This window comes from Ctenocephalides felis, unplaced genomic scaffold (genome assembly GCF_003426905.1).
Source record: "Ctenocephalides felis isolate EL2017-DRISC unplaced genomic scaffold, ASM342690v1 CF-g0.4_SCAFFOLD_01886, whole genome shotgun sequence".
Taxonomy (NCBI): domain Eukaryota; kingdom Metazoa; phylum Arthropoda; class Insecta; order Siphonaptera; family Pulicidae; genus Ctenocephalides; species Ctenocephalides felis.
In genome coordinates this window covers 39,277,334-39,304,891 of record NW_020538040.1, presented here as the reverse complement: position 1 = coordinate 39,304,891, position 27,558 = coordinate 39,277,334, and the positions used below count along the sequence as shown (strand labels likewise).

Here is a 27,558-nt window from a genome sequence, read left to right as displayed (position 1 = left end):
CGATCTCGTACTTCGAAAAAAAATATTTATCAGCAAAGTTGGTATAACTATTTATTTAATTTATCTCTTGTAAAATTGCTTCTTCTAACTTAATTTACCTCTGTATTTACTATTTTTTATTGTTTACACTTTTGTCAGGGTATAGGTTCAGTTGGTTCTTTTTATCTCACTCACGTGTAAGGGTTTATACAAGTTAAAAAAAACTGTTTAATCTAACTTAACATTAGCAATAAAAATATATCTAATAAAACAATTAAATAACATATATGTACTTAAAGATTATATTAAGGTCTTGTAAACTAAACAATAGTGAAATAAAATATTTTTGTTATGGATTTTTAAACATTTACGTTGTAATAGAAACGTCTTAAGAATGAAGGTGAGGGCTGGTTATACATCTTTTTCCCTCTACTTTCAAATATTGTTGTTAAAAAATTCTCAACTTGTTTTTGTGATATTGGTGTATCTTTTTATCCGCGGATCTTTAGGCCCCGCATTACCCTAATCAAGAATAACATGATTTCAATGCTTTCAGATGAAATTTTTGTTTTTTTTTAATTCAAGTAAATAGATAAACTAAATATAATACAAATATCAAGTAATGGGAATTAGATCTATTGGGTTTCAATGGCCTAAAATTTTTATTAATTTCTGTGTTCTAAGATTTAATAAGTTTGTAGAAAAACCAGAACAAAATATTCAAAAGATATATTCATAGCAAGGTACTCTAGTACAAAGCAATTGTTAAGATAAAAAACAACGATGCATCATCAGGTGTGTTTACCGGTCTTCTATAGGACTAGATTTATTCAAAAATTTCAAATAGATCTTTATCAAAAACCCAAATATCAGTAAGTCCTTCAAGTAAAAATAAGTACGAGCATTCGTATTTTCTTCTTCAGAAATCCTTTAAAATCGGAAAATAACAAATTCATTACTTGCGCGCGTGTATTTGGAATAACAATGAGCTTATTGACCGAGAATACTAATTGGGAGTCCTTAATCCCCAAAAGGACATGTACCTATGTTTAACGTATTATTTTTGTTTGTCGGTGTTCTAGTTTTATGCTTTGAAATTGACAAAAAAATCTTAAAAGCAGACTAATTACGTGTGACATGTTCGACATGAATAGTTAATTTGAAATAAAATTTTCTATGTGATCAATTTGTTCTATTATCGCAGAGTATTTTGCGGCATTTTTGTGGGTTTAGGAAAAGGATTTTATTCTGCGAGAGCATAATTAGTTTAATTTTAGCTGGTGGTATAGCATTTTGCAGATTGCTGAACGTTTTATATTAAAATTAATGATCTAATTACAGTCAAATTTCGGAAAAATTCACGTTTTTGAAGTTGAAGTTTCAACTTAAGATAAATCTTATGGTCACTATAATGTTTATTAAAAACTTCCTAGTTCAAATTTCCTAGAATTAAAGTTTCTTGTTCAAATCTCTTATTCCGTACAACCTGATATTAGGCAGCAGCGATGTCCATTCGTACTTGAAAATATGTTTTTAAATAAAAATAGCCTTACCGTGTATAGTTGCAAAAATAAAAGAAGTCAAAAATAGTAGTATACAAACTAGTAAATAAATAGTATATAAGTAAATAGTATATAAGTAAATAAATAAATATACTGCAATAAATAAATAAACGGGTTGCCATCTAATAGTAATTTATCCAACGTAACAAAAAAGTCAATAAATATCTCTATGAAAGTTTATATAAATATAACTGTTTATATATTTGATATAAAAATAAAATTTATCATAAAGAAACGATGAGGCCGATTGTAAATTAAGCAAACTAAAATTCTTGCCAATGTTGTTGCAGGAATTTTGAACGGATTTTTGAAAATCGAATCAAAATCGATTTAGCATCAATTTTATTAGTTTGGCAAGTAGTTGTGACATTTTTTTGTGCAAAATTCATCCGAAATATGTGATGCAATAGAGCGGGGCTGAAAAGTCCGCGAGTAAAAAGGTCCAAAACCGATATCTTAAAAACAAGTAACTTTTTTTTTAACAACAGTATTTGAAAGTAGAGGGAAAATGATGTATAATCAGCTATCACCTTGATTTTTACGACGTTGCTATAGAGAGATAAATGGCAAGATTTGAAAATCCATAACAAAAGTATTTTCTTTCGTTGTTGTTTTGTTTGGTCGTGAGCCTTATTGTTTAGTTTAGAAAACTTTAATATAATTTTCAAATACACGTTACTTAATTATTTTACGAGATGTATTGATGATTTCAAGTTTGATTCAACAAGCTTTTTATATAGCCTCTATAAAAGCTCACACGTAAAAAGGAGCAATTGAACTTTTGTCCTGGCAAAAGGTGTAAACAATAAACAATAATCAATAAAAAGTAAATTAAGTTACAAAATTTAATTTCACAAAGCATAAATTAAACAAATAGTTATTCCAATTCTACTGATGAATATATTTGACAAAATATCAGATCAAGGTTATATATAGTGTTAAACCTCTGTGAAAATGTGCCAATAAAATTTATATTCTGTATTAGTTGAATAATGTAGCTATTATTTTGTAAAATCCCTTTAAAATTAAAAATAAGACATTAGACCTGTTAGCCTATGGGGTAAAAAACCAGATAACAAATTTTTGGAAAACAACAAAAAACACAATTTTGCAATGATGATTTAGCTCGGAGTTTTACTGAACATAGTCAGATAGTTTTTTGTTTGATATGTGTTATTTGCTGTAACTATAATAGTTGATTTAGTTTCATGGAAACATCAGTTGATCCATTTGTTTGTAATTAATTTACAGTATTTCTTTATCCAGCTTTGTACATTTAAATGCAATTGGTAGATCGAGATTCTCATTAACAATTATTTGATTTAAATTGGAAGTTCCAAAATTTGATTAAATTCATGGATTTTATTTGTGTTAATTGTCTCAATTATCATCAAATATCGATTAGTTTATGCATTAAAATAATTTAAACAATATTAATATATATTAAAAGTAATAATGAGTCGTCATAGTTTAATAATATTAAAATCTCAAGAATTTACCACCGACGGTTACCATTAATAATACGCGGTAAGTACTTATATATTTTAATATGAATAATTTAAAACCACAAGAGGATTATAACGAATTGTTTGGGGTACGGAAAGGTTTAAATCGCAAATCTCCCAACGCAAGCGTCGTTTGCGCAAATCATAAATGTATGTGCGCTATTTAAAACGATAATTTGTTGACAGAATTCTTTGAAAATCTCAACTGAAATAAAATAAGCCAACTAAAGTCAATTAAGTGAATCGCAACTTGAATGGCAACTTGCAACGAGCACGTATTAAAATTTCAATCCTAATCCATTATTATTTCAGGTACCAAACTTATCGCTTTATCAGTTCTGGTGATTAGAGCTAAATAGTTAAGTTCAAGAACTCGTACTTCTTCACTTGGCATTAATATTTGTTTATATTAATTTCTTTTGTAAATTCGTCAATTATCTATTGCAGTAATTGCAAAAATTTGATACGTTGAATAGCCCACATGTTAAAAAACCAAACATTTAGTCGAATTTATAAAGTCATTGTAAAATATCGTTGAAACAAGTACTTTACTTACCCATGTTAAATTATAAATATTATTTAAAGTGAATAATAACTCTATTATCTGTATAATGATGTTACTATACTATATACTTTTTGCAATGCAATTTACGGATTATAATCTAATATATAAATAGTGCAATGGGGCAATCAGAAATTATTTATGAATTTCTTCTTTCTGATATATACTGTATTTGTTTAAAAGGAATATCAGAATAGTACATATTTTTGAACTGTATCGTCAAGTAAAAATAGATATCACTACAGCTTATTAGTGTGCAGTTGTACATGTAACATGGATTTTCTTGTTGAATTCGGAATCTTGTACTTTCTGAGCCATAAGCGTTACATTTTTGCTTTATTTAAATATCTGCCAAAGAATTTCTTTATCTTTATATATGTAGTTTAAAACTAAAAAACTAAAAACTACACATACAGGAAATTGTAAAACCATGTATAAGATCCACTTATCTTGATCAATTTCTCTCTTGTTTAAAAATATACTTTTTAATAAAATGTTTCATTATAAGATGATTTCTCCAAACAAACTATTTTTATATGACAGGGTAGAGCGGAGCATAAAGATCCACGGGTAGAAAGGTTCACCACCGATATCTCAAAAACAAGTGAAGTTTAGAATTTTTTAACAACAATATTTGAAAGTACAGGGAAAAAGAAGTGTAATCAGCCATCACCATCGTTTTCACAACGTCTCTATCAGGAAATAAACAGCAATGTTTGAAATTCCATAACAAAAGTACAAATTTTCTTTCATTGTTAGTTTTTTTGCTGATGAGCACTGTTGTTTAGTTTACAAAATCTTAATATAATTTATGAGTATACGTTATTATAATTGTTATAATAATATGTATTGTTATTTTTATGTTGAATTGAACCATTTTTTTACATAACCTCTATAAAAATTTGCATGTGAATGGGGTAAACAAGACTAACTAAACGTTTACCCTGGCAAAGGTGTAAATAATAAAAAATAGCAAATATAGAAGTAATTTAAGTTAAAAAAAAACAATTTTACAAAAGATAAGTAAAATAAAGAGTTTTCCGACTCTGCTAATAAATATTTCTGACAAAATACCAAATCAATTTTACACCCAGTGTCATCTATGTAAAAAATGTACCTATGAAATTTATGTTTTGCATTGGTTGAATAATGTAACTATTATTTTGTAAAATACTTTTAAAATTGAAAATAAGACATTGGTTCTGTTTTTTCCCTTAAATTTACTGGGAATTTTACTAAACATAGTTTGATTGTTGCTTGTTTGATACATGTTACGTGCTGTAATTCAATTTAGACAGTATAAAGTAAAAATGGACCTTAGTACCCCGCTCTACCCTATATAGTTTTAAAATTAAGTATTTATTGAAGTGTAAGCGAACTGATTAACACTACTTATTCGAAGTACATCTGCAGAAACTTTTGGAAAAAAAAATTATCAAACTGTTATTGTGTGTTCATTAGCAATCTGCGCATAGTATTATTTACAGTAAAGTGAACTCGCAAATATTGTGTGAACTTTTCTTGTTAAAAACTTGATTATTTATTATATATAGAATAAATTATGTAGAAATGTCTATAAAATTGAAAGAATCAGAAACGGATCTAGAAAAATGTGTAATGGTTGCGTACGTGTTACTTATATAAGGATTAGGCATTCATTACCGCAAATAAACCAAAATGTTATTTGTCATGTTGTGAGAGCAAGAACCAAATTATGCAAATCTCATTTGAATGGAGTATTATTTCGTGGCATTTCTTTCTCGGACACAATACCGTGTTTGATGCTAAACTGTCCACTTTGCCAATGCAAACAACTGACCACATAACTCAATACAAATACATTCGCAGCAATTTTCGCCTCCTGCCGAGGATTAGCAGCTACTTGTGGTTTAAAGTCGTCCCTAGGATAACTTGATGATTTTGTTGTGGATTATACGCGATCCACAAATAACGAATGCATGTTTTAGAAAAATATTAGGCCTAAATAGCTGCACACAAAAGAACGGTCATTGACTAAAGAGTTTAGAGAATTTTCTCATTTGCTGCTCATTGTGGAATTTTGAACATCATTTGGTATATACATTTTTGCGCAAAGTTTGACACCGAGAAATGATAATAACGGATGAAATACTTATAATTGCTTTGAGTATTATTTAGTGTAGTTATATAATGCAAGTGATATATTGACTGATATATATTATTTTATATGGAGAAAATAAAGAATATGGTTTTATAACTACGAAACAAAACACACCGTAAAAATCCTTGAAAAACCAATTACTTTTATATTTTGAATGTATAATTAAGAAAATCAGTATAATTTAGAAAGCTTCGAGAAGAACTGTTATTTTAAAAATATTTAAATTAAGATTTATCTGATGTTCCTTTACGATAATATTAATAATTTTAATTCTTTCCACACGGATGCCACCGGCGGCATACGTATATTAATTTTGGAATTTGCGAGTGGAAATTGTTAATAGTGTGAATGACAATTAGTTATACAATTTATCAATTACATGCATAAATGCTAATTTAAATAAATAAAAAAAAAATTAAACAAATAGTAATTATACAAATATATTTCTTGTTCATTTATATACATATATCATCTTCCAAAATTTCATCATTTTTATTGAAATATTGTTTAAGTGAATAAGATATTTATAATATTTTTCTCAAATATTATCTATAACTATCATTACATTTTGACATAATTATCTTTTTGTGTCTAATCAGGTTGAAAATCTTATTCTAATATATTTTATAAGAACAAAATATTTTTTAAGCATTGTTTTTATATAAGTTTTAGTAATCGCAAAAAATCGAAAATGAATTGTTTTCCATCTTTATTGCGTTTCAAAGCCTTCTGAACATTCTGGCATACCTTAGAAAAAATTAATGTTTGATTGGCTGCTAGATGGTTGGAATGTCCTTAATGTTTTCTTTGTATTTTCTTGAGATTTTCTTCTGCAACTGTATGTATCTTGGTATCCTTGGTGAATTAACCATTTAGGCGTATATCTAGGTGCACCCTACAATTTGTCGCATCAGTTTATTTTGGAAGCGTTGTATCACGTCTATATTGCTTCTTTTACTGGATCTTCACAAATATATACCGTAGGTCCATATCGGTTTCATGATTGTAAATTCATCGTAGATGAACATTTGATTATTAGTTGGATTTATCATTGAGAATAGTATCATTATATACCAGGACACCAATCATAAATTTTCAAATAAATGGGTACTTTACTCGAAAACAGGTTTGTAGATTGAATTCAACACCAACTAGGATTTAAAATAAATTAGTGTGGGAGAATATTTGGTATTTTACATCGCAATGCCGAATACCTCGCAATATATATATATATATATATATATATATATATATATAACATTCAAAATTTTGAGCCGAATTACTTTTTATCTAAATATCAGCACTCATCTCGGAACGTCAGCACCTGCATTTTCCCCATCCCCATGCCCATCTCGAATGATTGTCGATGCCACGTAATGATTTTTGAACAACACGCTATCTCATATCATCCCCCTTGTGATACAGATGATAATAAACCACCCTTCAAAAACAATATAGTGCGGCAATCACCACACTAAATAATATTCCTCCGTGCGATGATAGTGAATAGTGCCCTACTTTATTCACGACGATCCTCGACATCATTACGTACTTAAATTTAAAAAACAACTAGTGCTATGTGGCAAACATCCCATAAGGCTTGTTCTATACAGTTCTATTTCAAATTAATAAACTTTTTACCAAATTGAAATTTGAAATTTGCAAAACTTACGGAAAATTAAATCCCTTAAATAGATTTTTTTTTTATTGAAAATTTTCATTTTTTATATAAACATAATTGTTTTATTTTAATTAGGTATTTCGAAATCAAGAAAGGCAATGTCTGGGAAGTATTAATTTCATTCAGATGCAAATTCTTTATCTACATTTCGAAGGAATCGAATGTTTTTTAAATCATTCAAATCAGTTGCTTTGTATTCTCGAAATCATCGACGAAAATTGGTATCCGCACACACACACATACAACCGTTGTTTCTAAGGTTTACCAAAAGGTTCAGAAATCTGTAAAACGTATAAATATACTGAAAATTTCATTATCAATTTTTTGCGATTACTATAACTTACCCTGAGGGAAGTTAAAAAAATGTGTAATCAGCCACCACCTTAATTTTTACGAAAATGTTTTATTACGCTAAGAAAAGTTGAAAAAACTATTTTACAAGAGATAAATAAATAGTTATAAACAAATTTTTAATCAAATAACTTTTTGACAAATTGAAATTTACAGTTCGCAAAACATGTAAAAATTTGGCTTTGTTTCTGAACAATTTGGCAAGTATGTATGGCACGTTTTCGGAAACACGGATGAACCGATTAAAATCATTCAAATATCATCCGATTTCTATTGATATGGAGACGCGCTGATTAGATTTTGGCAAAAGTTGGTCCAGCAGTTTCGGAAATATGAAGCAAAGAATGCAGAAAATAAAAATTAAATGTTTGAACAAAGCATCCGATTTGGGTAATTCAAAAAAGTTTCTGCTTGTGTAGACGAAACAATTGCTTTTGGAGGGTTTTTTTTTATTTCAAAATTTAAATTTTTCTTATAACAAAAAAATTTTTTATGCATATCGAAAATAATTCGGATTTTAATTGTAATTTTGGCTAAAGTCCTAAAGCTCACTTATACATTTCAAATAAATAATTTTAAATTTGCAATTAAGTTTAAATATTTCTTGTAACAATTATACAATGTTCTTCATTTTAAATCAGATTGATTAAGTTTTATTCATTTACTTATCATGTAAACATGAGTATATAAACGTCGTCCAATTTTTAAGCTCTTATATCTTGTCTATAAAATAAGAATATTGAAAGTAACAGTATTTATAATAATCTATTTGAAAAGATTTAATATTCCAGCAAGTTGCTTTAAGGCACGATGTCATACACTACTAGTTTAGTAGTCATAAAATTGTTTTCATAAAACTCCAAATTAGGAAAATAAAGTATTAAACTCAAATGAAAATCTGCAGTGTACCTAAAAATGTATAAAATCAAAAATAATGAAAACCTATGCATTCATGATGCATGTGGCAAACATATAATTTAATAATGGATCTTTCGCAATTTAACTAACGCAGTTAAATCTTTGACATGTTACAAAGTGAACTTAAGTGAAACTTTTGACTTGTTGAAGTTTTCCCTATCGATATTTTCCTGGCGATGTCCCAAACAGTCGTTTATGCAAAAGTAAAGAGCAGTTGCCCGCGGCGACACATGTGCGATGCGCCGATGCGCCGATACGACGTGGGAACGGGCACAGCTAGCGATTTCATATATAAGTTGTAATACTCGTATATATAGTACGAATGACTGCGTGATGAAAATCGACGACACTGGGATGAGAATTCGAAGTAGGTATATTGTAAATTAATTATATACAATCGAGACACTGTGATTTTGAAGTAAGTTAGAGCGCGGCTTAACGGTCCATCGCTTAAGTTATCAAGTTAAGAATTGATTAATTACAATATTTGAAATTAGAGGAAAAAACATGTGTAATCAGTCATCACCTTGATTTTTATGACATTGGTATATGGGTGATAAACAGCAATGTTTGAAAGTCCATAACAAAAGTCCATAAATTTTTTGTTTTTATTTTCCGAAGGGTAAGTGATAGTAATCGTCAAAAAATCAAAAATGAAAATGTTTGCATGTCTTTACGTTTCAGAGATTTCTGAACATTTTGGCATACCTCAGAAAAAGAGGATGTGTGTGTGTGTATGTATTAGTGAGGAGACAATTTTTTGTCTACTATTTCGGGCGTATGGATTAACCGATTTGAATGGTTTAAAAAAACTCAATTTTTATTGATGAGATGTGCTGATTAGTTTTCGACGGAGACAGGTCCAGCGGCTTCGAAGATACGGAGCAAAAAATAGTAAAATAATAGTTTTCAAGAGAACGGATCAACCGATTTAAATGATTCAAAAAACATTCGATCCATATGCTGGGACATGTGCTGGTTAGTTTTTGGAAAACAGCCGTTTCGGAGCAAAAAGTGCTAAAATTTCAATTTAAGAAATCGCAGCATCTCATTCGAATGATACAAAAAACATTTTGCTCGCAAATCTATTAGTTTTTTGGAAAAGCAAATAAAAAATTTCAAATTAAAAAAAAAAAAAAAAATTTTCCAAATTTCGGATTCTAATTATAATTCTAGTTAAAATTCTAAAACTCACTTATATACTCGAAATAAAGAATTTTAACTTTGAAATTCAATATGTATAATTCTTAAAAATGAGGTTCTTTTATTCTAACTCCGCTTGTTTTATTTTTTTTTGCATTTCATGTAAACATATATAAACATCGTCATACAATGTATAAGCTCTATTTATATTTAAATATTTTTTTATAAGTAAATATTATGTCTATAAAATACGAATAATGAAAGTTATAATATTTACAATGGCCTATTTGGAAACATTTAAAATTTTTTGACTATTTCATTACGGTACGGGAAGTTCCAGCAATTTGCCTTAAGGCACAATGCCATGCACAAGTTAGTTTTTTTGGTTATTGGCACTGTTGTTTAGTTTACAAGACTTCTTGAGTATACCTACATTATTTAAATGTTTTAAAAGATGTATTGTTAATTTTAAGTCAGATTCAACAATTTTTCTCATATAATTTCTGTAAAATTTACACGTGGGTGGGGTGAAAAGAACCCACTAAACTTTTACCTGGCAAAAGTGGAAAAAAATAAAAATAGTAAATAAAAAATTAAATTAAGTTAAAATAAGCAAATTTACAAGAGAAAAATTAAATAAGTAGATATTATAACACTGCTGATAAATATTTCTGACAAAATACTAGATCAAGGTTATATACAGTGTTATCTCTGTCAAAAAAGTATCCTTGAAATTTCTATTTTGCATTGGTTGAATAATGTAGCTATCATTTTGTAAAACCCTTCAAAATTAAAAATAAGAGTTTGGACCTGTTTGTTCCCTTGGTCGTCTTTTTTTACCCCGTTTACCCCGCCTATGGGTAAAATTTTTGAAAAACAGCAATAAACACATTTTTATAATGATGTATGTATTAGCTGGAAGTTTTACTGAACATATTCATATAGTTATTTCTTTGATATGCATTATTTGTTGTGTTATAATTGGTTTTGTTTTCACAAAATAATTGCTTAAAGTCTAATTGGATTTTTGTGCCTCGACCTACCCTATATATAAATATTTAAAAACTTCTAAAATTTGTGAGTAAATTAGTAGGTACATAAAATTTCCATTTTAATATCAAATCAAAAAAATTCGTTCTATGTATCGAACAACATCCGTAAATATATAAATTAATTACTCCCGACCTGAATACGTTTCATCCCCCGTGCTAAAATAACCCATTATTATGGATGTCGAAATAAAACACGAATATCATTCTATTTCCGTCTATTTAAATAATTTTTCTCACGTCAATTGATCGCAACCGTATGGTCTCGTGAAAGAATTAATTCGCTGATGGAGATTCTGTGGGTGACACGACGCTCCGTAGCATGTAGCATGTAGCATCAGTTTGTGATCGAAGGGGATACTTAATGACTCGTTTTACTGTTCTACAAATTGATTCCAACATTGTTTTCGTCATAAGCGATATATTTTAGTATTATTTTATAATTCAGAAATTTTATTTATTTTATTTATTAATTTTATTATTATTAATATTTGCTTTTATTTTATATTAAATCATCATACTACAAATATCATTTTAATGTAAATACTATCCTTTGTACTCTTTTTTATTTAAATTTATGTTATTGTTCATTATTATTACCAGATGTTAAATTATTTAACAGTTGTAATAAATATTGTAATTAAAAAAACAAAATAAAATAAGCGATGCAGGTGCCATAAAATACTAGCGGTTTACAATTTTTTGTTTGTAAATTTTTGAAAAAAAAGTTTTTTTTATATTTCGAGATTTTTTTGAAAATTTTGAACTTTTCCAAAGCAATCGCATTTCGTAGTTGTTTTAGATTCAAATATCGAAGCGCGTAAACACCGCATCGTAGTCTAACAAAACTCATATAAATGTGAACAAAATTTGTATTTATTATTAAAATCTCTATATAATATCTTATAATTTGATGTACATATCTTTACATTTTTTTGGATCTCTGAAACCGCTGTACCTGTCTTCTCAAAAATTTAAGCAGTTTTACATTTCGTCTAAACACCGCTCCATTATCCCAAACACTGAATTACCATTTTTGGCCCGTATCTTTGAAACAGCAGGGCTTACTTTCGCCAAAAACTGATCAGCACGTCTCCCCATCAATAGGAATCGAATGCCTTTTGAATCATTCAAATCTGTTGATCCATGCGCCCGAAATCGTAGATAAAATATTGTATCCAAAAATACATACACACGAACGCGCTTATCAATACAATCGAATGTTTTTTTTTATCAATATCTTATCAATACAAATTGAATGTTTTTTTAATCATTTAAATTGGTTGATTCGTGCTCTCGGGATAGTGAACAAAAAATTGTATCCGCACACACACACGCTCATCCTTTCTTTAAGGTATGCCAAAATGTTCAGAAATCGTTGAAACGTAAAGGTATATAAAAATTTTCAATTTCCTATTTAAATTTTTTGAAACAAACTACATAGTTTTTAAATTACTTTATTTACCACTTAAATGACTCAGCTTTATACTAACTTTTTCTATTAGTTGATGTTTATGAAAATCATTTACCTATTTTTAACTTCCCGAAGGAGAAGTTTATGTTTTAATTATATTTTCTTTATACAAAATTTGTTTATGTTGTTTTTGTTTTCAAAAAATGAAAGAATCAATCTAATAATAATAAATTGATTGTAATTAATTTGTCAAATAAGATTTTGGAAAAATCCGATTTGATGATTTTATGATATCTCAATGATTAGTATAAGTATACCAGTATATACGTATATACGTATGCCTGTATGAGTATTTCGGCCAAAATTTGATTTTTGTCGATATTTTCTCAAAACCGGCTGCATTTTAAAAACCGATTTTAAAAATTTGTATTTGATTAAACTAGTAAGGTGTCTTGATTAGTTTTGGGAGGCATTTTGGGAGATTTTGGTAAAGATCAGCTAAAGATCTGCACTATTAACTGTTGCAAAAAAATTTCATTGCTAAATAAGAAATTAATTCAACATTGATTACATTCAAATAAAACTGGTTTTGAGTAGCCCATATACTAAATTTGTACTATAAACTTCTAATAAATAATTTGATACCTGAATATCGGCCAACGACAGCCTATTGTTGCAAATACCACATCTGTTCACTAAATATCCTCTTGTGTAATACAAAGAATTATTTTGTCAAATCTTATTAACATGAATTAAAACTTTTTGTCTACAATGAATTCGGAATTATAATAATACAATACCTAATACTATGATTTTATACAAAATTAATACAAATGTATTCATTCAATTAATATTCATTCAAGAATATGCATGCCGTTATTAATATAATCGTATTAAATTCAATGAATTGTAATATAGAAATTGGATTAATAATTACAATAATTTATGAAAGGACTATTTTCAATTCATATTTCATTTATATATCAATATATATTTGATAGTTTCAATTAGTTTTGTTATATATTTTAATTTAAAGACGTCTAACCGGTTATTAGAATTTTATATAAAATAAGTTACGAAATATTGATAGTAAAAATATTTATTTAATTTTTATTATATTATCCTTTAATATGTTGCATTATTATTTTAAACAAAAAATAAATATTAAAAATTCATACGCGAGAAACTTCAAATAGTAGTAATAATCATTAAATTAGTATCATTATCAAATAATATTAATACATTTATACATAATAACAGTATTACTTAATAATTCATTAAATATTTTTCTGTTTTTATGATTATTTTTCTACTTTTTCTTTATATTTTTACTTAATAATATTATCATTACTATATATTTTTATACTTTGTGCCAATATGTACCACAAAATGAAATTTTATTTAATTTTGAACACACTTTTACAAATGTGAATTAAAAAAAATAATGTGAAGTTTTATTAATATTGTTTTGAAAATTGAGCATCATCAAATATTTTTGGACCTATTATTTTTCTACTTCTTTGGTATATTTTTACTTCATAAACTTTACGATATATATTTCATTTATTTACTTTTATTTAATTTATTAATTTTCTCGTAGAGTAGTTATAATAAACGCAAAAATATCGAACAAAAACATTTTCATATATCTCCACGTTTCAAAGTTTTTGAACGTTTTGGCTAAACTTGAGAAAAAATTGATTTTTGTGCATCTGTGTGTCTGTAATATGTATGTGCGGATACAATTTTTTATCGACAATTTCGAGAACACGGATCAACCGATTTGAATGATTCAAAAAACGTTTTACTTGTATTGACGAAATGAAGAACCGATCAAATTTTTGCTAAAAAATGCAATTTTACGGTCAAAAATAATCATTAGACATATGCTCATCAAATTATCTGATGTTTTGTAGAGATTTTAATAGACGGTACAAGTTTTGTATATATTTCTATGGGTTACTTACCAAGATTTATATTGCTTAACCAATCAAATTTTTCAAAAAAACTCTATTTTTTTCGAAACTCTCAAAATTGACAAAAATCTATTTAAATTTTAGAAAATTGCCTTAAGGCACGATGCCATGCTCCACTAGTAGTTATGTATAGTAATTACTAATGTTTAAATTACATTATTAATTATTAAATTTATTAATACATTAATTAATCACAGATTTTTATAGTCTTATTTCGCAATATTTTAATGAAATTATTATTCCCTCACATATAGAGAAAAATACATATTCATAACCTAGTTCTATTTTAGTGAACATTTAATTTTCTCAGCAAACCCCTCGGTGCACTTGTCAGAAATTCCAATATTTATCATATCGAGTCTTTTAATTGTTATGATAAAGTAATATTCACGCAAAATGGCATATGTTACGATGATATCCCCATCAAAAAGGTAATATTATCTAAAAACTACGAAAAAGAGGCGAGTGAAACATATATTCCCAGACTTTTCGGCATAGGATACGCTCATTCATTCATTCATCCTCTCCCGTTCAGGTATAATTACCTGTGTCGAACAAATTGAATTGATCATTCGGCCCGTTCCTCATAAATATTACCTTGTTTAGGGTAATATGCTCCCATGAGATCGTTTGTTTTATCATTTATTTGTCGATCATTAAATTAGGGAAGATTATAAATGGCTTTGTAAATAGATATTGATAGCTTGTTTCGGTTATTGTAGGTTGAAATACTACTGTTTTGACAACTTGGTCCACATTACGTACATATATACTTATACCTAAGTTTTTAAATTATAGACACTTAAAAAAAATGTAAAAATAAAAATTCTGTCATATGTTTTCTTTCTTCAATAAGTTTTATTAAAAACGAAAAAAAATTATAATTCATCATAAATTATAATTATATATATTATAATATTTTATAATTCAAATTTCGTTTTTTTTATAAAATTCAAGATGCGATTGTTTGTAATGTTAAATCACATTACAAAATCTTTAGCATTTTTTTTAATTTTATTTATACTATACGTATATAGTCAGAATACTATATTTTTCAACGCAATACTTTTTTTTGCTCGCATTTATTACAAAAAATGCATTTTAAATATAAAATGTGATAAAATAAATAAATAATTAGGTGTTAGTAAGTATTCTGACAAGAGAAAAAATCGACTCACTCCATTAAAATTAGCAAATGCTATTGTGATTAATTTTGAAAATATGACATAGCGCTTTATTCCAAACTTTAATCAATTTTTATATTTGAACCAGTTTTTGTAATCCTATAATAATTTAGGGTTTTTGTGGAGATCATGAACACTATCAATGTCCAAATTTTCATCAGAATTTTGAAAAAAATCAATAATCAAATTAAAAATGGTCTGGCCAATCTTTACTAAAAACAAACCGATTCTCAACTCTCAACTGAAATTTTTCGAATGGTTTTTAAATTGTCAAAACCGGTACAGCCGTTTTAGAGAAAATTTTAAAACAAACGCTTAAATATACACATTAAACATAACTTCAAATTCCATTTATAGACTTGTTTGAATTTGTTAAAATATTAAATATATTTTACGAGTTTAGTAAAAATGACATGAACTTTAGAAAATATAATTTTTAGTTTTTAGGCATATGATTGCATCTACAAATATTGTCATTAACATTTTTTACATCACATTTTATTTAATGACTTTGATAATTTGTTTGCTAAGTATTTGTTAATATATTACATATAAACTTAAAAATTTAGTACAAATAAAATGAACTTGCGAAAATGCTATATTTAATTATTAGGAATACGATTATTTTATATAAAAATATGTAAATATGTTATAAAATTTTATTTAAATTTATTTTTTTATAGTTCCGCATAATTTTTTTAGTAATAAAAGACTGTACTTACAATTTTTGTTTAAAAGTCGGTTTGCTGTGTAGTATGTGATTTTTTATTAAAAATAAAACAATCGATAAAAATTGCCATAATATTTATAATTACTTTCTAATAAATATATAATTACATTTCAAATAAGCACGGTTTGTCGATTCAATTCATCATCATATTACTACAGGTATCAAAAAATTTGCAACTGCTTCGGTGTTTTAAAACTCTAATCGAGTATTTGCTTAGGATGTTTTAAAAATATTTTCTGATAGATATTTCTTATTATATTTAATGATCTGAGCAAACAGTCGAGATAAACCGAATTATTTAGGCAAGTGCGTTTCCTGTACAAAATTATGTAATAAACTTATTATCAGGTAGTTCAGCAGTTGTTACAGGTTCTTTTGTGATTTGATTTTGTGCCGTAAAAAGGGTGGTCCTTTGGATGATTTTCAGTCATGAAAGAACTGAATGCCCTGTTTAGAAAATATAATTATATAGTAATTATGAATGAATTAATTCATTATTATGTACAAATTTCATAATTATGAATGAATATTTTTAATTCATATCTTGTTTACATCATTGCATTGAGAATTAACTTGTTTTTAGCAAATATTATATATTACAATGAATATAATAAAGGATACAAATTCTTACTAAATTAAAAACAAATTCTAGTTATATCCATATATTTATGCTAGCTTTTTATATAAATATTTTTTATATCATGTAATGAAAACTTCGGGTTATAAAAAAAACTTAAAGTACATTAATGCAATTTATGGGCTCTTATTATTACTAATAACTAATATTTTATATTTAGTTTAATTTAACTTCTTATTGTACTAAATTAATAATTATTATTATTTAGTTATGCGCAATTTTGCATACTAAAATAAACTGTAATCTTTAACAAGTTCAAACCTGTTTATTTTAGAAAATATGATCATGTATCGAATTATGAAATTTTATTTATACTCATTGTATAAAAGCAGCAAAAAGTTATCAAAAATGTTAATATAGGTGTATTTCCAGAAATAGTAATTATTATATATAATTATTGTTATGATTAATTGTCGATTTCTAACCATTATTTTAAATGAAATATGTCTATATTATTTTTATATTTTCATTTTATATTATTTTTTAAATATCAATTTATACGTCACTAATTTTATATTTGTCATACATTAATCTCCCGATATATCTAATTACATTTTTTGAAATGTAAAATAAAGTGAAATATTGTATGGTAATAATTTATGTACTCTACAATAAAAATAAATACAATTATTTTGAGAAATATATTATATTATAAGTGACATAAAATTTATGAACTATGCATATAAATGAGTTTATGCTGGAAAAGTTTAAATATTATAATTATTTGTCTGAAATATATATCTTTCTTTAACTTAGGTTTTTTGTACATAAAATAATAATGTTTATTATGATAAAAATGAATACCGACTGATATTCTGATATAATAAAAAATAGTTCAAGATTTAAAATTTGTATTTTAATTTAATATATCACAAAGGCTTATAGAGAATACAGTCTTTTCTTGTCTAAATAAAAAAAAAATTAAATCAAAGTTTTAAATCACTTTCAACTTCAAATACAGGTAATCTGAGTTTTAAAAATAATATTAAAAGCAAAATTTTAATTAAATTAAATCTGACTGATGAGAATAAGCTTATGCAATTATGAAGTTTTATTATTATAATTATTTGCTAGAAATATATATCTTTCGCAAGATTAAATTTTTTATGCAAAAAATAAATGTAAATTCCTGTTTATTATGATGATCACGATTCATTCTGATAAAATAAAAAATCTATCATAATTTAAAAATTGTATTTTAAATATGTCACAAAGACTAATAGAGAATATTGTATTTTTTGATAAAAAAGAAGAATTTTAAATAAAAATTGATAACTTTCAAGTTCAAATATAATCTAAAATTTAAAAATAATATTAGAAGTAAAATTGTAATTAAATTAATTAGGACTGAGGAAAATGAGCTTATGCATTTGCTAATATTATAATATTATAATTATTTGCTAAAAATATAAATCTCTCGCAAGATTAAATTTTTTATGCATAGAATAATTGTAAAATATTGTTTATTATGATGATAATAAACTATTTTGAAAAAAATTAAAAATAATTTATGATTTAAAAATTGAATTTTAAAAAAATATATTACAAGTACTTTTAGAGAATATTGTATTTTCTGATTTTCTAAATAAATAAATGAAAAAGAAATAAATCAAACTTTAAAATAACTTTCCGGTTCGAATATAATTCAATATTGAACTATAATAATAAAAGTAAAAGCGTAAATAAATTAAATATGACTGAGGGATTTCATTTGTTGATGGTATATTTTTTATATAATACCATATTACATGGTATATAATACCTTTCTCGTGATAGGCAAAATTACGACCGTACTCGACACGTAAGTCTAAATCAGATTCAATAAAAAAGTTCACTTACGTTAAATAGTAATAGAAAAAAAAATCGTATAAGCTAAACATTTCAGAAATGATCATCACCCTTTTCCGAGTTCTAGACAAAGTTGTGACTATACTTGACGCTAAACACATCCGTCTCTTTCTGTAGAACTCGGAATGGCATTTACTATTCTTCCGAAGTCACAAAGAGCAAAAAGGTTTCCGAGCTCCCCTAAAAATCCGTTCGGCTGAGGGCTAAGGGCTCATGTATAGGAAGCCATCAAGCTATCCCATTGACTGAACGCAAAATCAACAAAGGGCGATCGTGGCAGGCTCCACCCAAAAGCTCTCGTCACTCTGCCAATGGCGTGAGCTTATTGACAAAAGCTCGCGGTTGAAAAGAGACGAGCTTAGTGCGATTCACGGCTATAAGAATGAATGAACGCTTTGGGGTAATTTCAGACGCATCCAGTTGATCTAGGTGTGGAGATAAACTTAACCAAATTTCGTTTGTTTTGGTTTCTGTTTGTTTTGGTTTTGTCGCCAGTGTTACAGTATGAATTATTTTGGTTCGGTTCTAAATGATATTACAGTGTAATTTGTACGAAATTTATTTGGAAACGAAAGTTTAGTGAAAGTAGTGATTTGTTTGAAGTTTGATAAAAAATATATTCAAGATGCAAGCCCAGGAGACGCCTACGAGTTACAATCACGTGGACCCCAGATTTAGCCAAATTAAAATGCCAGCCTCATCAAGTAAGTTGAAATAAATTTTAAAATCAACATAGTGTTAGATTATAATTTAGTACATTTGATCTACAATAAAAAGCTTCAAATAATAATCGAAACCGATTGATTTATTTGTTCGTAACTACTCTAAAAAAAATAAAAATATCTGTCGTACATGATTTAACTATTTATTTGAACTATATTTATGAGCTTATGTTTTTTTTTAAATATATATAAAAATTTTAATTTGTACGAGGTTGGAATTATGTACGCGTTTACCTGACGGAATGCTTGACGCAAAAAATGAATGCAATGTGATTTATTTGTTTGGAACTACTCTACAAAAATTAAAAATCTCTGTGATACATGATTAAACCATTTATCTGAACTATATTTATGAGCTTATGTTTTTAAAAAATATATATACAAATTTTAATTTGTACGAGGTTGAAATTTTGTACCCGTTTACCTGTCGGAATTTTTTTGCTAGACGCAAAAAATGAATGAAATTTTTTGTTCTGTTTTTGCGTACGGTGGCAAAACAAATCTAACTTGAGTTTTTTTTAAATTACTATTTTGATAGATTCTACAAACATCCATTTTTTTGTGTTATACGCTTTTTTCTCTAAATGCTTAATTATTTATTTAAAGTTGAAATGCACCTTTTACTTTGATAGGAAAATACGTCCTATGAATGATTTATTTTGTAAAGTTTTATGAATGACGGATTATTATTATTAATTTTCACTTCATCCCCTGTTGGTAATACTTTTAATAGTTTAGTAACGATAACTATTTTATATTTTCAAAAAATACAGAAACAATATAATTGCTGAAATTTTATATAATAAAAATAAGTAGGTTAAATTAGTTGTCATATAATAATATCGGTTTTAACGTATAGATGAGATGTGCTAATATGATTTGAACTTCTGTGGATTCAATGTATTTTTTAAAAACCTATCTATTCGGTTAATATAAATCCGGCTAGTAAAACTAATTATTAACTGCATTTTGTAAATATTTCTATATATAAATTATAATTATTCTAATCCATAATTACTATTATTTAATTAATTTTCTATCATTTTTATGAATGATACTCTACCATCCATAAAATGTGTTACGAATATTTACCTATTTAATTTTATTAAATTTACCTATTATATTCAATCGAAACGTTATGCAGGTAGCTTACAAAATTATCATAATCTGTTAATCCTATAAAATGCATTCTAACTCAATTGATATTATTCCAACAATTTTTCATTCTATATCTAATGTAATTAAAATTCAGTCGTTGCATGAATGAATTGAAATTTTAGTATTATATTGCGATCAAAATTTCTTTACCTGATTCAGTTCAAAACCGGTATATAAAACTATTTTGATTTGTACCATATTTTAAATGCCGTCGCAAAATGCATATAAAGGATGATTTTTATGTCTAATTGCAAATAATAAGTATTATTATGATGGCACTTATTTTTGCTATAATTATATTTCTGTACCAAAATTCACGAAAAATGTTAATATTAGTTAGTGTAATTAAATCCGAATTTTTAAAGCTTATTGATGTCCATTATATTCGAAGTATTATAAAACTATAGTAAATGTTTGTTAAAAAAGACCACAAACGATAATCTTCATATTATCTTGTTTCTTTCGGATTCTGACAAGCAAGTATCTATCGCGAATTTGGATTTTCCCAGTGTCTAGACACATTCAAATTTTATATATTTAAAACCATTTGTAAATAGTAAAGCAATAATTTGTATACACTCAGTCTCTTTGTTATACTTAACACTATATTTTGGTCCTGCTTTTTATGACGTTTTTTAAGACAAGTGTTTGACCTGAAAACCCTACTGAGAAATTTACTACAACTTCACTTTTGAAACTATCGCTTTTATTTATTTATTGCCTGTTTTGTCATATTTTCTTATTCAAAAGCATTTTTCTTTTCATAACGTGCATTTGATAGCTATTCGCTTTATGTCTTTTTAGAATAAAAATTCTGTAATTTAACAACTTTGTATGGATTTATTTATTGTTTGAAATAAATACTTATTGTATCCCGAAGTCCTTAACCAGCAGCTTATAGAACATATGAGAGTTCTGATTGCTGTTCAAACAATAAATAAAAAAAAAATTGTATCCCGAACAATAAAGCAAACTTGTAACATACATATTTATATTCATAATATTTTATAATTTAGGAGCCAACTCTTGGATGAAATAGAAATGTTTTATAATGCGATGTTACAGGTCTATATTTGTATGAGTTGTAGGTAACGAGCCATCAAAAAGTTATGTATTTGTTGTGCGATCAGACCTTTTACCCTTAAAATCTAACCTACAAAACGCACATCCATGAAATAACAATTTTATCATATGTGCAACTTTCTGATAAAACATATATAAAATTCGGTTTTATGTGTAAAACGCCTGGTCGCACAGCAAATACTTTTTGCAGTTTGTTACTACTAACTCATACGAATATAGACCCATAACACATTTTTATTTCATTCAAGAATTGACATTTAAATATTTTTTTTTGCAATAAAATTTTATAATCCAGTTATCAGTAAATTTCTCTATTTGAAATTTATTATCATCAGTAGTGTCTGTGCCAATCAGTTCGGGTCAAATTATTTGTACACGTAAATTCAACCCTCGGTACAACTTATCAAATAGAATATTTTATTATCTATCATACCTCTGCTTGTCGGTAATTCATTCAGGGGGTGCTGTAGCGTGACCTATGGCCATTATAAATGAAATCCATATAACCTTTCTACATGACAACCCTAATTGTAACAGATAAAAAAGCCGACGTTTCGGAAAAACTTGCGCGTCTGTTGTGAACCGGAAAAGAAGCGCCGAAACACGCAAGATAGGAAATACACCTGTGCATATATATTTGATACATTTTTACTTGATATACGTATTTATCTATATGGTATCATTATTGTGTCATCATTTTTCCACCCCATGTGCTGACGATAACAGTCCAACCCTAGTTGGACAGAGGATATATGAAACGACGTTTTCAGCATACACAAGTTTAAGTGATAACGGTTTAATGATAATTTGGAAAATTTATTAATTATTATTTTTATTATTTTTCAAGCAAGTGTTGTTTAGTTTTCGTATTATATATAAACACGTAACAGGGTACCATCAAACCTGGACGTCCAAGTACTGGATTGGCATTCGATTTAGACATCCTAAGCACGACCAAAAATTTTCTGGTATTTCATATAGGTGCAGATATTAAAAAATATTATGCATAGCATAATAATTTGACTACTAAATATTTCAAGGCACTCTTCTACAAATTCCTGAGTAGCTCTATTTACAAAACTGCAAAGTCATTCCATCCCTCGTCATATTTCCATATCTTTTGCGATCGCAGTAGTTCATTCAAAAATGTTGCTCTTTTCTTGAAAATTCCCGTTCATTCATAAGAAATGAATTTAAAATCTGATACCCCGCATGTCACTTTAGTTTTATAACAAATAATATTGATATGCATTTTAACTCTGCGTCTACGCCCTCCTTCATTGAATACATGTCAACTAAAGGGCAGAGTGTTTAGTATTAGTTTCTGTTTCCGTATCGCCCTTCAAAAGACTCACTTTCATAGGTGTATTATTACATGCATTTTATTATTATTATTTTTGCTCATATATAGAGTGTGGTCTAATAAAGAGTTCTACAAAGAACAGGAAATGAATGTTCTTTTAGCAGTTCGCAATTTGAATTAAACCAATAGCTCAAAAAGCATTTGATTCTCCACCGTCATAACGAAGGGACATATTTAATATATGGGAAGAATGCGAAACAACTAATTTTTTTTTTGCTCGAATCTGAACTGCGCACTTCACGTTTGGTGAATAATTCTATATATTTAACTTCTTTATAATTGTTCATTTTTTGCACATTTATATATGTACATGCAAAATACATACACAATTTAATATATCACATATTTAAATACATGAATATATTTTAATAGTTATAATATTTTTTCATACATATTGTCATGTATTTTAAATTAATAAATATTTCAGAATTTATATTAAAATTAAATAATCTAAATTATTTGTTAAATTAGAATAACCGTGTAAATAACAGTTGATTTATATTTTTCGTGCGCACAAGATTAGCTTTGACTGATTAATGCACCAATTAGTGTTTTTATTGATTGACTGATTAATTAAATTAGTGTTTCTTTACATACAAAATTATTTTTTAAATTTATTTCTATATTGATTTTTTCTTACCTTTCTAGGTCGAATTTTATACGACATCCCCTGCCGAGTTTGCCGCGATCACTCTTCTGGTAAACATTACGGAATCTTCGCTTGTGATGGCTGCGCAGGATTCTTCAAGAGATCCATCCGAAGAAATAGAAAATATGCCTGCAAAGCTAAAACTGAAGGAGCATGTGTTGTCGACAAGACTCACAGAAATCAGTGTCGTGCATGCAGACTGGCTAAATGCGTCGAAGCTGGCATGAATAAAGATGGTAAGGATAATTAAAATTTATTATTTAAATTTTAAAGTTTATGAGTATTAAGGTGATCAACAACAGTGTTATTTAGATTTCTTGTGCTGTATTATATAACTGGAAGCACAAAGCTAATCTACATCAAATATGATTTTCTTAATAAACGTTACATTAATATCTTTATTTACTATGATATACCAGAATATTTACATTTTTTTTTCTTCTAGCCGTGCAACACGAACGTGGTCCCCGCAACTCCACTCTACGCCGACAAATGGCTTTGTACTTCAAGGATCCCAGTGATATCCGTGCCGATCTTCTTCTTACTCAAGCACCACCAAATCCCATCCTACAACATCACCATCACCACATCCATCACAATCCGCATCATCAAACAGTCCTGGACTTAGCTTTGCCAAAGCCTGTACCCAACAGCCCACCAATAATCGCGCCATTCACCATGCCTCATCAACCTACTGCCTTGGTTCCACCTAGTGCTGAACAAATTTGCGAGTCTGCTGCCACTTTACTGCTGATGAATGTTAAATGGGCGAAAAATGTGCCAGCTTTTGCCTCGTTAGCAATGCCTGATCAATTGTTGCTAATTGAAGATAGCTGGAGGGAATTGTTCATTTTGGGAGCCGCACACCTCTTGCCACCTATTGACTTGGTGCAACTTCTTCACGCTAGCGGTAGCCCAATTATTAAGGATTGTGATAAGTCATTGGCTCTGCTGCATGAAGTTAAAGTTTTCCAGGTTAGTTGAAAAAAATATCAATCTGCTTATAATTTTGAATCGAGTTTGTCAATTACATTATTTAATTCAAAGTGTTAAAGTATTTATTTTTCAAAATTTATTTATTAACCTTTATTATCTTCTTTTTAGGAAACTTTGGCCCGCTTTGCCCAAATGCGCGTTGATCCACACGAGTTCTCATGCCTCCGTGCCATCGTGCTCTTCAAAACCTCTGTCGATTCATCAAGCAGTTCAAGTTCTTCAAGCAGCAGCAGCAGCACTGGTGGTAGCCCAAGCTCCAGTGATACGGAACCACCTCGTGCCCTTCAGAATGGTTCCGCCGTGGCCGCCCTCCAGGATCATACTCAGCTCACCTTGAACAAATATATTGCCACTGCATATGCTGGTCAGCCTCTGAGATTCGGAAAATTGCTGCTTCTTTTGCCAGTTCTTAGAAGTGTATCTGGCCATACCATCGAAGAGCTTTTCTTCAGGCGTACCATTGGTAATATACCAATCGAGAAAATCATTTGTGATATGTATAAGGCTGAGACCTACCTCACGGGATCTTACTGCTGATGTTTGCTGAAGGTATGCAGCCGATATAATATATGCGTTGTAAGTCAAATAACAAAAATATTTACACTCTGTTTGTTATTTGTTGCTATTTATTGCACAATGCTCAATTACTTTGATTTATGTCCATCATCTAAATTGTTATTTTTCTTACTCCGCACGCATTATATCGACATTAGACAAAATTTTGGCTTTAAGTACAGGATGCATAAGTCAAAAAATCGCGTATTAAAGACTGACGGACTCAAATATCTTTTGAGTTATATATTTAAGATAAAATTTTATATGTATTACGATGTTTTATATGTCAGAGACGTAAATTTTATCGACCACACAGTTGTTGAACTGTTTGTTATTTGTTGTATATATTGTATATTTATTGTAAATATTGTATATTTATTGTATATATTGTATAATTGTTGTATATATTTGTAAATTGTTGTATATATTTTATTAAAATAGTTTATTTAGATTAAGTATAGTATTTTTACGCACCATAAGCTGGCAACTGTATATAAAAACAATTTGATTATTGTAAGAACACTAGAATAACCTGAATGCCTTAAATGATACAATAAAAGTCCTGCCAAATACGCAGGCATTTCTGTGATTTTAAGTAATAAGAAAACAATCACAACTGCAATATACTCTGATTATAAATAATTTGATTACAATAACATGAAAATGTAATAAAATGTATATTTTGATATTGACAAAAATGTCTTGCCATTCAAGTATTATTAGCTTATAGATATATTCATATATTTTATACCAAAATATAATGACACAGATGTATATATAGATATGTTTTACAAAATCGATGCAAATATTGTCATCTTATGATATATTAAATAAATCGTTTTATGAAGAAATAATAGCTGCGGAGTTTACTTCTTTAGAAACTTTAGAAATCAAATGTATGATACAATTCTTGCTAAATTACAGGTAGCACATAAATTATAAAGTAAAATGACTATTTTTTTTTCAAACTGCAAATATTTATCTAAAGCTTATGAACAGATTCTAATACTACATAATTTGATCAATGTATATCGTCTTCTATCCTTGATGTAGCTAATTAAATGATCAAAATAGTCAATCAGTTAAAAAAATATCAGGATTTCTCACAGTTGTATTTTATTTTTGGTAATGTTAGTGTTATATTTATCCCAATTATTCAATATATACACAATAAAGAAAATACATTTTCCATCAAAATATATGTATTTTTATAAAAATCTGAAATCCTATAAATATATATTTAATACATCGATGATACCTTATTGCATTCATAAGTATAAATATATACTCATACAAAAATATTTTTCAATAATACATAATCATGACATAGATATACTCATAACATAAATTATATTTTGAAAACAATGCTTCCCTAAATAGAAAATTATACGTCGGTATTTTAGACGGTGGGCGATGATGTATAAAATACGCTTAATGATGCGTAGTCATGATAAATCCCTATAGGATTTTACATGATAATATGTTTTGTGTGAATGAAATATTAATATAAATATAATAATGAAATATTTTAAATTTAATTCAACAGTTTTTAATATTTCAAATAAATTTTATATTTTAAATTACGTGATATAAAAAGAAAACTATATTATTTAATTGCATTGTAACAGATCGTGCTCCTATTAGTGGTTGAACTTTTATATATATACTGAAATTTTGGCATCTATAAAAAACATAATAATTATTTAAGGTATAATTAGGGCAACAAATTTTTTTTTTGAAAATATTTCAATTCAACCATAAGATATAGGAAATATGTATCCACTCCCTGATGTTTTATCAGATTAGCAAATGATATATTTTATCATTCCCAAGATTCTAAGAATATAGGTTCAATGGCCAAATGATGCAAATCAAAAGCCAAAATCAAGTTAAAAAAGTCAATTAAATTTGTGAACAGTATTTTGTAAATTTTTGGTTTAAGTGTAATGGTTAGGCCCACGGATTCGTGTGGACGGCGTCGTGACTACGAATCTGACATCGTGCAGTAGTGATATCCATTTTCACTTAAAAATATTGATCAAAAATATGTTTCCAATTGAAAACATAAATCGGGCACTGTGGTGTGAAATGGCAATGGGGAATCTGTCATACTATTTTTTCCTTGAGTTGAAGTTTAACTCAACTCACAGACCTACTTTAGGGCAGTATTATCCATTATTATAGTTTAAAAGTACGTAGATTGTATTAAAATATACCAATTTTTATATTATCTCATTTATCTAAAGTAACAACAAATATTTGCATTATATAAACTTTGTTTTTTAAAGAATAGCACTTACACAGAGAATATATAGAAAATCACTAAAATTAAAATATATAATTTAAGTACTAG

At 27.5% G+C, this 27,558-nt stretch overlaps 1 protein-coding gene across 1 annotated transcript in view; it reads left to right on the top strand.

Annotated features, from left to right (window-relative positions):
• The window catches only part of LOC113376748 (nuclear receptor subfamily 2 group E member 1-like), a 352,594-nt gene extending 327,086 nt beyond the window's left edge, over positions 1-25,508 (top strand). The window contains exons 3-5 of the mRNA XM_026616790.1: positions 23,654-23,890; positions 24,100-24,629; positions 24,759-25,508. Coding sequence (XP_026472575.1) covers positions 23,654-23,890; positions 24,100-24,629; positions 24,759-25,187 — 1,196 coding nt within the window. The 3' untranslated portion in view covers positions 25,188-25,508. The remainder of the gene's footprint in view (positions 1-23,653; positions 23,891-24,099; positions 24,630-24,758) is intronic.
• The last annotated feature ends 2,050 nt before the right edge of the window (positions 25,509-27,558 follow it).